At 40.7% G+C, this 12,961-nt stretch overlaps 1 protein-coding gene and 1 long non-coding RNA gene across 2 annotated transcripts; one reads left to right on the top strand and one right to left on the bottom strand.

Annotated features, from left to right (window-relative positions):
* The first annotated feature begins 4,844 nt into the window (after nt 1–4,844).
* Nucleotides 4,845–10,386, top strand: LOC140277403 (Golgi phosphoprotein 3-like). Its single transcript, XM_072372406.1, has 5 exons — nt 4,845–5,249; nt 5,784–5,915; nt 6,181–6,295; nt 6,552–6,712; nt 7,880–10,386. Exons 1-5 carry the CDS (start codon nt 5,037–5,039, stop codon nt 8,141–8,143), a joined length of 885 nt encoding a protein of 294 aa, XP_072228507.1. The 5' UTR covers nt 4,845–5,036; the 3' UTR covers nt 8,144–10,386.
* A 1,342-nt stretch (nt 10,387–11,728) lies between these two features.
* LOC140277405 (uncharacterized) lies at nt 11,729–12,532 on the bottom strand. The gene is made up of 2 exons (XR_011909087.1): nt 12,430–12,532; nt 11,729–12,318 (listed from the first exon to the last, which is right to left on the bottom strand). It is a non-coding gene; the product is annotated as an uncharacterized lncRNA (long non-coding RNA).
* Between the last annotated feature and the right edge of the window lie 429 nt (nt 12,533–12,961).

The following is a 12,961-nucleotide window of genomic DNA, read 5'->3' as shown; positions in this document are numbered from 1 at the left end:
ATATTTTCTCAGCTATTTCTCTCTTGTGATGCAGCTGAGAGATTCTATAATTCACTTACTGCAATGGAAATGCAAGTGACTTCCCTAGTTCACTCTGCGGGGGTGTCGTCTTAAACGAGTGTGCATATATGTGTGTGTGTGCGTGAGTGCGTTCATCTGCATTTATATGGGAGGGTCACTAAAGGTCACCCCTTTGCCCACTTCAGAGACAGGAAATGGCTCCAATATGTGCCTGTGTAAGGCCTGCTTTAAAGCTCTGGGGAGTGATTTGGTCTCCATGTCAGGACCAGAACTTCAAGATCAGTGAGCAAAAATGTACAAAGTGAAAAATACAGATGTTCAGTTCTGGTCATTTGAAACCATAGATCTCTGTTAGGCCTCACAGGGACTCGGAGGTTTATTAAGAGTGTCAGTGGGGCGGGCAGAAGACAATGAGATTACATGTCAAGAAACATTTATGTCCTGTCAAATATGAACATATTAAAAGTAAAGCCAGACCTCTAACTGTAACTGCTTATTTCGTGACTTTTTGTCATAATTTATTCAGAATCTATTTACATGTGTTGTGTTAATGACACATTAGTCTGGAATACTGTACAGTGTGGCTGCAGTAAGTCACTCTAGTTCTCACCCATGTTTACACCTGTTGACATACTTTAGCATGAGGAGATCTTCCAGACCTAATCCTCTAACACTTGTACATCTTGTCATCTTGGACTGTGTGCAAATATTCTACATAGATGGTCAATGTTGGACAACTGTCTTTGCTGTGATGGTTGTGAAGATTACTGTTTACACAGAGCATATTTCCAACCTTCTGGGGAAGCATTTCTCTGAGGATGTATTAGGAGCACTCTTTCATGTCAGAAATTCAGACGGACTTTGTTACTTGTGGGCTGAATAAAGAAGACTTTATCTAATCAGCGATCTAAAAAGAAAAAGAAAAGCAGAGTACTTTTACTCAGTCGTTCAGATTAAAAAAACATCTTGCGTGTTTTGTATTTGAGTACGTTCAAGTTCAGCCTTATCTTACAAAAATATGTGAAACGAGCATGACCTCTTTCACACTGCATTCAGTGCAGGAAGCACTACAGAAACAGTGCCAAATGAAATCCAGTTAATCACTGGACTAAGCACTGGCTCATTGTCACATAATTTTTTTTTTAGCATTTTCATGCTGGGGAAGTTGTTCCAGATGGCTCTGTCTCAAAGGAAAATGAGTAATAGGTACATTTGTCCACGTATTCAAAATGTTGTAGCCCCACACTATTTTTTTTTATCATTTCCTGATGTTTTGTATAGCTACTATATGCAAACAACTAAATCTGTATTCATTCATGCTCAAATCAAACTGCATGTTTTTCTCCCACGCCTTTAACATGTTTTTTTCATTATCATCTGAACCTAACCGTGTATTTCTTATGCCTAACTCTATCCACATAATAACATTATTAGACACCAGTAGGCTGAATGGCACTCGAACTTCGTTTTCTTGTGTTACAGTCCATGGTGTAACCTTTAATAGTTTGTAATGACAGATAAATCTGACAGATAAATGTAATGCAAAATGTGAGAATGGTACAATTTTAAAAGGAAACCATAGACATGGAGCCTTTTTAGAGTCCTGAAAAGGTTGTAATTTTATCATTTTTGAGTTTACCTGAAAGTTTCACATAATGCAAAATACAGGCATGTGATGATTTTAAAAACCAGAGTGTAGTAGTCTTACAGTTTTTAAGCCACTGCATTTTCTGTTGTGGACCAATATAGCTATAACAGCTATAAATGGTGTGAGACTGCGCCGAATGGGAAGTGCTGTTGCAATATTAGGAGGTGAGGTTGGTTTGCAACAAGGGTTAGATGGATGTCTTCAACATGAACACAAGGACATGTTGTGAGCAAAATTTTGTATTCTAATGAGCTGATCAGTGGTATTCACTTCAAGGAATTAAATAATTTTATTAATTCATTCATTCATTCATTTTCCATACCCATATTATCCCATTCAGAGTTGCAGGAGGGAGGTGAAAGGCAGATTACACCCTGGACAAGTCCGTCTCTTCACATACTTAAATCCCAATTAATATCAGAATTATAAATGATCCACACTCAGATCAACTTATCGATAGATCCCACAAAGCACTTCACAATGTGATTCTCACTCACCCACACATACAAACACTTATAAAGTACTTCTTTCGCTTGCTTACTCTGTAATGTCACACTTATGAGTATATCAGCGGCAACATGGGGTCTAGTGTCTTCCCCAAGAACCCTTGTGGTGTCCATGTGATGGGGTTGGGCATCAAACCATAAATCTTTTGGTTGTAGGATGTCCACTCACTGATCCACAGTTGCCTTATTATATAATATTGATCTTCATTTAGGGTGAATAGACCCAGAAAAAAACGCAAGGTGATTAATCTTTCAAATTTAATAGAAAAAGCATTTTCAAATCATAAACTTTCCATTATTCAGTGATTGAGCAGGTTGTATAGTAGTCAGTGGATTTAAAGTGCAATCCCCCACTTGTCCATTACAATGTAAGCATCCATCTCTATAAGATTGTGAACCAATTTCTGCCTTCATTGCATTTATCTATTTGTTCAGGTGCTACTGTTCATTTTAAATCGTTGTTAATCAGATGTGGGATTAGCTTCTGTGTCTTAGACAGAAACTTTACAGAATCAAAGTTGCTGCATGTATTAACTACTCCCCTCACAGAATATCAACTGCTTCACCTTGTTTCAGCTTATTTCTTCTTAAGGTTTGTTGTTGCCAGATAAAGAGCAGGTGATCGCTGTACAAACCTCATGTCCTTCAACATCAAATGTTTCATAATCAAAATAAACAGCACGTGTTTATAATGTATAGACAACTTTGTGTCATGATTGTCCAGAATTTAGCCCAAATTAGGCTGAATAATTGAGCTCAGTAAATGAGACATGCAGGTTGGAGAGCAAAGTGTTTGCTTTACTTTGAACCATTTCAAAATGAGCCTCGAATAATTAAGCCAATTATCAACAGCGTTTATCACATTTAACACAATTTAATTCTAATAATCAATCTTGTTAAAACTGTTTACTTGTGCGATGGAAACTTTTTCGGGTTTTGAATCTGGTGCTTAAATCTCTGGAAAATCATATGTTTACCATTGATAGTAAGTAGGAGCACTCTATTTAGCTGCTCCAGTTCCAAGGCCAAGGTTTCCTGTATATCTTCCTATTAATGTAATTAGTTCCACCTTTGCTTATCCTGTCAGCAAAATATTGGCCAATAAAACTGACAATCCCCCCCCCCCCCCCCCCCCCTGCATTAATTTGCAGGTAGTCTTAAAGGAAGCGCAAACCAGGACTGTGCTTAAAATTCCCTTGCTGGGAAACATAACAGTGGAGGAAATAACACGAATGGAAAGTGAACTTTAAAAAGCCGGTTGTTCTTTTCCAGTGTATCTGAGGTCTGTATGTAGTCCAAATATTTTCTCTCATTGGTTGTTATGTCCCATCGCAACAAACCACAGAGGACACATAAAAAGATGATTCAGCAGCGGAAGATGTAGACAAGGAGGCCAGTCATATTCTGCCACCTTGTGTTGACAACCTGTGTTACATCATGTAGGAAATGGCTTTATAGTTTGAATAATGTGAATGCTGTAAATCTTCTGTACTTTTTGGAATATAATGCAGATGTACACTGAACATTTAGCAGTATAGAAATTAGTGCTACGGTCTTTAGGTCTGCTATCTCTCAGCAAAATAATCTGCATAAAGACTGGGTGGATTTGTATCACATCAAATGTTTAAACAGAACATACTACAGTTATAGTTTTGTTGTTGTTGATGATGGCGGTGGTTGTTTCGCTTGTGATTTTGGTGAGAGCATCTATTTTTAAACACTCTACAGTCTTAAACACTGATCTACAGAAATTGGGTTTGCCTTTAGTGCAGCTCAGCTGCAGCACAGGGTGCTTCTCGTACTGCGAAAAGGTCATGCAACAAGATGTCTCTATAGCCTCTCTGTAACACTTGTGATGCATTCAGATAAAAGTCATCCATGCAAACGTTTAAGTGCTAAACTATATTTATGTATCCATCATTTTGAAGCTCCAATATGGACTGTGATTTGTTTCAAATCAACCCTAAGCTTGAAGGAATTTAGTAAAATGAATATAATCGGGGACAGCATCGTTAAGTAATTTCAAAATACAGATGTTGAGAGTTCTCACTTTTTTTTGTTTCTAATGCAAATTCAGTTTCATTGCTGCCCTCAAACTATTTGATCTGTAAAGCTGTTGTGTCATGACAAAGAAATGGGTTTTCAGTTTGTAAAACACCCGCAGGGTTGAGCAGTTCCTTTTGGTTATCAATGCAGTTATAGAATCTGTTTTATTTTTTTATGTTAAAGGTATTTATCTATGCATTTCAGTTCTTTTAATCATTTTAAATGCAGCTATTTCAAGTGATTATGTAGGCGTTTTTTTATTACTGTCAAAAATGTGCTCTTTTAAACAAATTTGACTTGCAGAAAAGAATGTGTAACATGAAACATTAAAAGTTATTTCTTGTTGTGCCACATATTAGAAAACATCTCCTTGAAATAGAAAACACAACATTTGAGTGTTTTCTGTTTTATTGTTTACTGAAACTTCGTTACATTCCAGAAATGTTGTGTTGTCTGTTTTGTTGTTGTATTTTCGACACTTTCTGTATTTTGTCTGGTCTTCCACCTCAAAGCCGCCTTAGAATACAGTGGATGATTTTAAACTATTTCCGACGGGCTCGGAATGCAACACACGATGCCTTCAGGGTCTACTCGGGCTACATTTGACGTCACTGCCACGGCCACCATGTTGAATCAGGAAGTGGGCAGTCTACACAGGAATCCCAAGCCGAGCTTAACGTCAACGGCCGTCTTTAGTCGATCGGTCCACCTTTCCCCCATTTTCACCCTTAAAATTTAGGTTACATGCTGCTCGGTTCCCTATCTAACTTAAGTAGGCGCCTGTCTTTGAATTTGATCGTTCTGCAGCCCCAGCTATGACTTCTCTTACGCAGAGGAACTCGGGCCTCGTCCAGCGGAGGACTGAGGCCATTCGCAGCGCCGCCGCCGCCGACAAGGAGAAGGACTCTGGCGAGGAAGAAGACGAGGCCCGCCGTGGGGAGGAGGAGGAGGACGACAAAGGGGACTCGAAGGAAACAAGGCTCACTCTCATGGAGGAAGTGTTGCTCTTGGGCCTAAAGGACCGAGAGGTGTGGGTTGTTTCTAATCGGTTACCCAGGCTAGCGAGGAACTCGCTCGTTTAACCCAACATCAGCTAACATAGCGTTTACTTTGCGTTACCAACCAAATGTCAACATAGCAAACTTTGTTCCCTCGAGCGGTAGCTAGTGTTTCCTGGATTTGTTTGTCCACAGCTTGTCTCGTATTTTACCGTAAAGCTTGCTAGCAAACGTGTGTCAGGTAGCTTGCATTTATCGATGTAACAATGCAACGTGTCTATAGTCAATGTGCTTAATAATAGTCTTATGGTGGCATTTTGGTGCTGGTCGGAAGCATTGGGTTAACGATTTCCCCCGATCGAAGCAACTAACCTACGCTGAGGGACTACTTTATCGTCCTACGTAGTTTTCATAGCCTTTGTTATCTGGTCAGTTTTTTTTTTTTTTTGACAACTTGCCAGCTCCGACTCACATTTCAACTTGATAGTACAACAACTTGCTCAACACGTCCGCTAAGCTAACAAGTGTTTATTTTTTTTTTGTTTTTTTTTTCTCTCCTCCCAGGGCTACACGTCTTTCTGGAACGACTGTATTTCTTCCGGTCTTCGCGGGTGTATGTTGGTTGAGCTGGCCCTCAGGGGGAGGCTACACCTGGAGCCCTGCGGTGTGAGGAGGAAAAGCCTGCTGGCAAGGAAGGTGAGAACCATAATGACCCTGGTCAGGCGATCAGGAGAAAAACCGCGGTTTCTACGTCAGAGAGCCTTGTGTGTTTACCTCACCACCTGTCACCTTTTTGTTAGTCACTGCAGAGTGGAGCGTTTCTTCATATGGGGTTGAAGGCAGTTCCTTGCAACCCTTGTTATTCCTGTTTGCTCAGGATGTGGGTCGGTGTCTGAATTAGGGAGATGGTAAATAACCGCCTTTTTTTTTCTTTCTTTTTTCTTTTTGTTTGTTTGAAAAGGTTATCTGCAAGTCGGACGCTCCAACTGGAGATGTGCTACTGGATGAGGCCTTGAAGCACATTAAAGAAACCCAGCCTCCAGAGACAGTCCAGAGCTGGATAGAGCTACTGAGTGGTGAGAAAAGCCCTTCTGACTTTGCCAACCACACCGAGCAGTAACCTCCTCATTGTTTCCACCTGTTGAACATGTGGATTAGCCTTTACAGTTGCATACTCTTCTATAATATCAGAGTTGTCGGTGTAATGGTTGAGACTCGTGAACAGCTTGAATATAATCCAATAATACGAGCTGACAATCGAATAGCGATTGATTGCATCGTGGTCAGGGGCTCGTCTTTGCAGTGGATCTAAAGGTGCGTCTTGTCTTGTAGGAGAGACGTGGAATCCCCTGAAGCTTCACTACCAGCTGAGGAATGTCAGAGAGCGTCTGGCCAAAAACTTGGTGGAGAAAGGCGTTCTCACCACGGAGAAACAGAACTTCCTGCTTTTTGACATGACCACACATCCGCTCACCAACAATTCCATTAAACAGGTACGGTGAAGGCGTGTCCATCATCTCTGTGCTGCAGAGTTAATCACCCTAAGCAACTGCTGGAATTAGAGCAGCTCGGACTGCTCTACACACACAGTGACAATCGCCTTTTACAAGAGGATACCGTCACACCCTCGGCCTTCTGTCACCTGGTGTGCTTGTATAGTTTCAGCTACTCTGGTAGAAATGCAGTATGTGCAATAGCTCTTCACATTACATGTAATTTAAAAACAAAATATTGCTTTAAAATGTTTTTTTTTAATTTTTTTATCTGCAGTAAGAATTGACCAAATGGTTTCAGAGGGATGTCACAGTAGTGTTGATCTTTACCGAGCAGCCACCAGCACTCAGTTGATTAGAATCGAGTGATTTATTTATTTTTTGTTATTGAGGGACAATGACCTAAAAACTATTAAGACAAAGTTAAATTATTAGCTCTTTGTCTCAGAGTTAAAAAACTCTTGGAAATGATTAATTTCCACACAAGGATGCTTGTGAAAGTAAGGGTGACCGGTTTGTGATATCCAAGGGAGTGCCAGTCGGAGAAGAACTGTGTCTCCCAAAGTCAAAGTTTAAGGGTCTGTGGGGCTTAAACAGAAACGGTTCCTGTTCTGGTATGGCTGTATTTCCGTGCTTTATATTGGCGGCGCCCTTTACTCAGTGTTTGTAACCTCTCCTAGAGAATGTTCCTCTGTAAGAAGTGCTGTTTAAGTAAAGATAATTCATTAACTCGTTGGTTTATTGGGGGTAAACCAAGACCGACTCTTACTTTCTGTGTTTATGATCAACCTGGGTTTCTCACACAGTGTTGATGCTTGAGTGGATTAAAGTTTTATTTTTCCAATGCAAAGTAGTGAAATCTGCAACTTTAAAGCAGCGCTTTGACTCTTTCCCTCGCACACACAAACATTGCATCAGCTTCTCCCTGTTTTCTGCAAACCCACAGGATCGAGCCACAGTAGGAACGCTCACTACTAACGAGGTTTAGATACTTTTAGGCCTCTTTTCAGAACCATATGTAACAGGCAAAAATGAGCGCTATTGATCTTCTCATTGAGTCTTTGCACGATGTGCTGCTGAGACCTGAGCTGCAGTCGTGTAATCCTTAAATGTGATGCATGTGGATGTTAAACCGATCACACACCCATTTCTTTTTGTCCTCCGCAGCGCCTTATCAAGAAGGTCCAGGAGTCTGTTTTGGAGAAGTGGGTCAACGATCCCCACCGCATGGACAAGCGAGTTCTGGCTCTGATTCTTCTGGCTCACTCATCCGACGTTCTCGAGAACGCCTTCGCCCCACTCCAAGACGACCAGTACGACCTGGGCATGAAGAGGGTGCACACCCTGATCGAGCTGGAGCCCGAGAAAGAGAGCACGAAGCCCAACGCCAATGAACTCATGTGGGCTGTCGTGGCTGCGTTTACTAAATGAAAACGCCTGATTTGGTTGGACTGAAAAGATCTGGCTATGGTCTGTGTTATTTAATTGGTTGAAGAACTTAACGAGACAGACTTCACTTTAATGAGACAATCTATTCTGGTTGAGGAGTCTGTTTATACATCTATTCTGGATGACATTTTTGGTGGTAGTCCATATTAACACAGTGCAGTGTGATTGGTGGTGGGCTTCACCAAGTAACAGTTGATTGGATGGAAAGGTCTCTGAATGAAAAATGGAAAGGCTTCTTTCACGCAAGTGAGGTAAGTTCTCTGCCACTGCAGAGTTGGACGTGCAACATCAACACTACAAACAGATGGGTGTCTGTTAATGTAAGATGACATCAAAGAAGGTAACAGGTGGCAAACCGTAGTCATGGTGAATATGAAGACGTTGTCCCGGGGGCCAAGTTTCACTTCTAGGGGGGAAAAAAAAAAGGAAAAAAAAACGAAAGAACGCCATCTCTTCATTTCTTCAGCATCTGGCCGGTCTGAAAACTGGTCTCTCCGAGCTCTCCCACACGCTCCTGTAAGAAGGGGGGGGGGGACAGAAGAAAAAAACGTTGATGCTCTGAGGCAGATCTTCTGCTTCCAGGTGTTCATTCTCGCGTGTGTCGGGAGCACGTCGGAGCTTACAGTTGCTGTTAGAACAGACGCTCCTGACTGTTTTGCCAATTCACTCTGTAAAAAAATTTCCCTCCTCCCTTCTTCCTCATGGCATTTTGAGGAGGAAGGAGAGGATGAAACACTTCAGTTCTTGCTCCAATAAAAGCAAGCTGGGTAATTTGGTCCTTTTTAAAGACTTTTTGACCTAAATGAAGAAGAAGAAGAAGAAGAAGACCACCAGTCAAACAAAATTAGTTTGCTGCTTTCGCGAGGCTCCGTTCTGTGTTTTCTAACATGTGGCCAGTCTTCAGTTGCTATTTATGTTGCTAGTCGACGCTCGGATTAGCCTCCCATTTATCTATTTTGCACAGTCAGTGGCCCTATAGGTTGGATAGTATTTCAAGCTATTTTCTCGGGTTGCGCAACTCATCGACGTTTCAAGATTTGAAACCTCTGCGATTATGGCGAAAGATCTCTTGCTTTGTCGACAGCTGCTGAGCTCTGTGGGTGCTTTTAGAATCATTCCCTTTGACACATCAAAGAAAGGCTTCCGCTTATATTTCCTAAAGCGAGTTACCAGTTAAAGAAGCGGGCGAAACTATCTCCTCTCTCGTCAGATCGGGCTCTCACGGGGTCGCCGGTTGCTTGCACAGATAGGCTGAGAATGTTGAGCCCATCCAGCTAGTTGCAGTCCAGTAAGCGCTAGTATCAGCCCACCGAAATTTTATGCTTATATTTGAAAGACAAAAAAAGAAAAGAGACATTTCCTCACTTGACATTGGTGGTTTGTAGGCATGCAGATGCTTTGAGATGCTTGCCCTCTGTGGCGAGTGACGTTTGTGTTTAAGATCGTCGTGAGCTTGGTCACTTACACGACTAATTCTCAATCTTTACTGTAATCTGTGTTTCCTTCTTCTGAGGAACTCGTGTCTGTGGGTTATACCACTAGTTGCCGCCAGAGGTGAGTGAGGAAATGTGTAATTTAGGTGACTTGACACTTTTTAAGTTTCTAGCTTGCGATTAATGTATCTTAGTTTGTATGTCTTGGCATAAATGGACACCATTTCTGTTTATAAGCCTGTTGTAGACATGTTGTATTGTTTTATACGCGGAAGTGATCGGAGCGTCGCTTGGGCCTGAACGAGTCCAGATGACAACGCTCCGTCCATTGGGACGAAAAAAGACTAACTCCAAACATGATTTAGCGTCGGTCTGGTAAACTTCTATTTCAGTATAAAGCGACGATTACAAAAATAATTCTGTTCTAGTCGATGTAATCTTTGGATGACGTGACATCACTTATGTTTGATGGCATACTTCTCTCTTTTTCTTTCTTTTTTCTTTCTTTTTCTTTTTTTTTTTTTGTCTTAAATTTCTACCTGCGAAATACCAAGAGGTAAGAAGAACCGTTCAGATCCATTTCCAACAAAGAGACCACGCATGCTTATGGTGGTGGGGTACGTGCGGATGTAGCTAAAGAGAAAAGGCTTGTATGTAATTATTAGTCCTATTATGTATACGATCTAATGGAAACTCAATGAAAGGGATCTTCTCTCCTATCCTCTATAATTCTGTATGCTTTTTGTATTACCACACAAAATAAAGTAAGGATCCTTTAAGTGCCTGAATTTACACTGTTTTGCCGCAGTTTTTATTTCACATTTTGTGTTTCTCTTTTTGATTGTGGTTGCTCTCATTTCTCTAGACACGAACCCTGGACTAAGAGGGGAGTGTCCCTGCAGTGGAATAATGGGAGTCTTACGGGTGACACTGTTTGATTAGCAGAAAAATGGGACGTGGAGCATTTGCTTTAGGCTTCAGTCAACAGTGAGAAAATCTCCCCCTATTTGAACACCTGTTGGGGATTTTTTTATTTATTTATTTTTTTTATAGTTCTAACTTTATATTGCAGGAATTTATGTTTCGTTGGTTGTTTTTCTTACTGTTAGAAGCAGTTCATTGACTTGAGGATTTTTTCACGTTTGCCCAAAAAGTGAAACCGTTTGAAAATAATTTCCCCATCAAGAAATAATTGAACACTTTTTGAGAAAAAATTTTTTTCTCAAAGAGATGGAAGTAAAATATGTGTCTCACTCATTTCTGTTGGCCAAAGATGACACTACCCCAGGTAGCCTGTTCACTCAGCTTGGCCTAAAAATTGGACACGGGAGGAACAGTTCGCCTGACTCTGTCCACTATTTAGAAAATACATATCAGTCTCTCCTAAATGTTTTAGATATTATGATTTGATTTGCTGCTGAGACATCCAGAAATTACTGCTCCTGACTATGTTTTTAATATTTTTGCTTTAAAATGTTATTAACTGGTTGAAAAACAACAGTTTGATATATTCCATATTCCTCCTATTTCCAGCGGCAGTCCCCATTTTCTGTTTCTATCTGCGGGTGGATGTAACGTGGATGTAAACTACAACTTGAGTGCGTGACAGAGGTGTGAAATTGTAGTTTATTTTGTATGTGGTGAATGGTGGAATTTCGTAGATGATGTATAGTGACATATATACAATCACTTGGCCATCAAATCTGATTTCATGGAGTTTTTAATGACAAATCGACTGTCAAACTGGACTGTCCAACATTTCTACTCATAAATATCTGTTCCCTTTAAACAAGGTTGTCTTTTAATTTGACTTAGAGCTCCGTGTCAATATTTTCCTCAAAAATAGGACTACTGTCAATCTTTTCAACTCACAATTCAAATTAATTTATTTAAAAGAAAACCCATCAGAGTATATTTACAGGTCTCCAGGAGTCACTTCTGTATGTGAAGGGGGAATATCAAACTTTTTAAGGACCTTTTGACTAATCACAGAAGGAAAAACACAGATATCAGCGATAACATAAATGATGGCTGCATCCTATTAAACAGCTCATGTCCTGGTTGGTTTCAAATATAGTGTCTCATCAGTGTTTCTAGAGACACTTCATAAAGAGAAATTACACAGACCACATGGTAAATTGATTAAATATGCCTCTTTAATTGGCTATTGACAAACTCTTCCCTTTAAACAGACACCGTTTTTACAGTTTTTTAGCACTTTCATAGGCAAGTTACAACTTCTCCAACCCTTGAACATAAATGTGATCGCTTTATAACAGAGCACAACAAGCAAATGTCCACATTCCAATCTGTATGTGTGATTATTAACAGCTGGTAACTCCCATTTAGATGTTCCGCCTCGGTCTAGGCAGCCAGTTGCCACAGGATCAACAGCATCCCACACATTCGCTTCTCAGCTGGCCTCGGGTCGAATCCACAGTTCACACCAGGGACCCCAGAAGAGGTTCACTCAAGATTATGTACATCCCACTTGAGTGTCGCCACCTTGTCGTCAGTGACAGGATCCATTTCCGTGATTGGTCCGCTCGGGCTCGACGCCTTTCACTTTTACAAATCATCTTAAATGTCCTTCGACACGTCGTCATTTTATTTGAGTGACGGTCTTGTAGTTCCTGATCAGTATTTCCAACATTTTGTATCTCCAGTAAAGTTCATCTCCAATCTGTCGCAGCTCGCGAGCGCAGAAAACAACGGCATCAACTTCTGTTGGGCAAAAGTCACAGTTTCGATAAGTTAGGTGGCATAATTTAATACACCGGTTAACAAATTCGACTTGACGAAAATTTGTTCCGTCAAATCTCTTTACGTACTCACCTTGCTCAGACATTTTGTTAAAGGATTGTTCTTAAGAGGAGAACGCTCCACGGGTTCAGATGTTATTCTCTCACGGCGCTTGCACAGCTCTGCAGTTTTGTCCTGACAAGACAGAACAAATTCTCGCTATTTATGACGAGGTAGCTTAAATACTCCACTGTGACGCAGCTGCACAGGGATTCCCCAGAAGTCGCCCTCCCACTTCTGGATGAGCTATTTTTGTTATGATGTTGTGCTGAACTTCTGTTGTATAACATGAAAAATGTACCATATTTACACTCTTTGACTAGAAAGACTAGAAAACTAATAAACACATTTCCACCTTTAAAAGGTGTGTGTGTTTTTTTTTTAATCAGGTCACACGTATCCTGAGTAAAAGAAGTAAAAGAAGCGGTGAATCACGAGGCATGACGTCATCGTGACAGCTAGACCTCAATGTTTATTTCTCCAAACGTCACACTTACACAATCCCTCCATAAAGATGGATTGTTTTCATTTTTCTTTCTCAGAGTAGACTGTTAATCTATCAACA

This window comes from Leuresthes tenuis, unplaced genomic scaffold, assembly GCF_036924035.1.
Source record: "Leuresthes tenuis unplaced genomic scaffold, fLeuTen1.0.hap1 SCAF_19, whole genome shotgun sequence".
In the NCBI taxonomy this organism is placed as follows: Eukaryota; Metazoa; Chordata; class Actinopteri; order Atheriniformes; family Atherinopsidae; genus Leuresthes; species Leuresthes tenuis.
The sequence above is the reverse complement of the archived record's forward strand: the minus strand, read 5'-3'. Positions and strand labels throughout refer to the sequence as shown.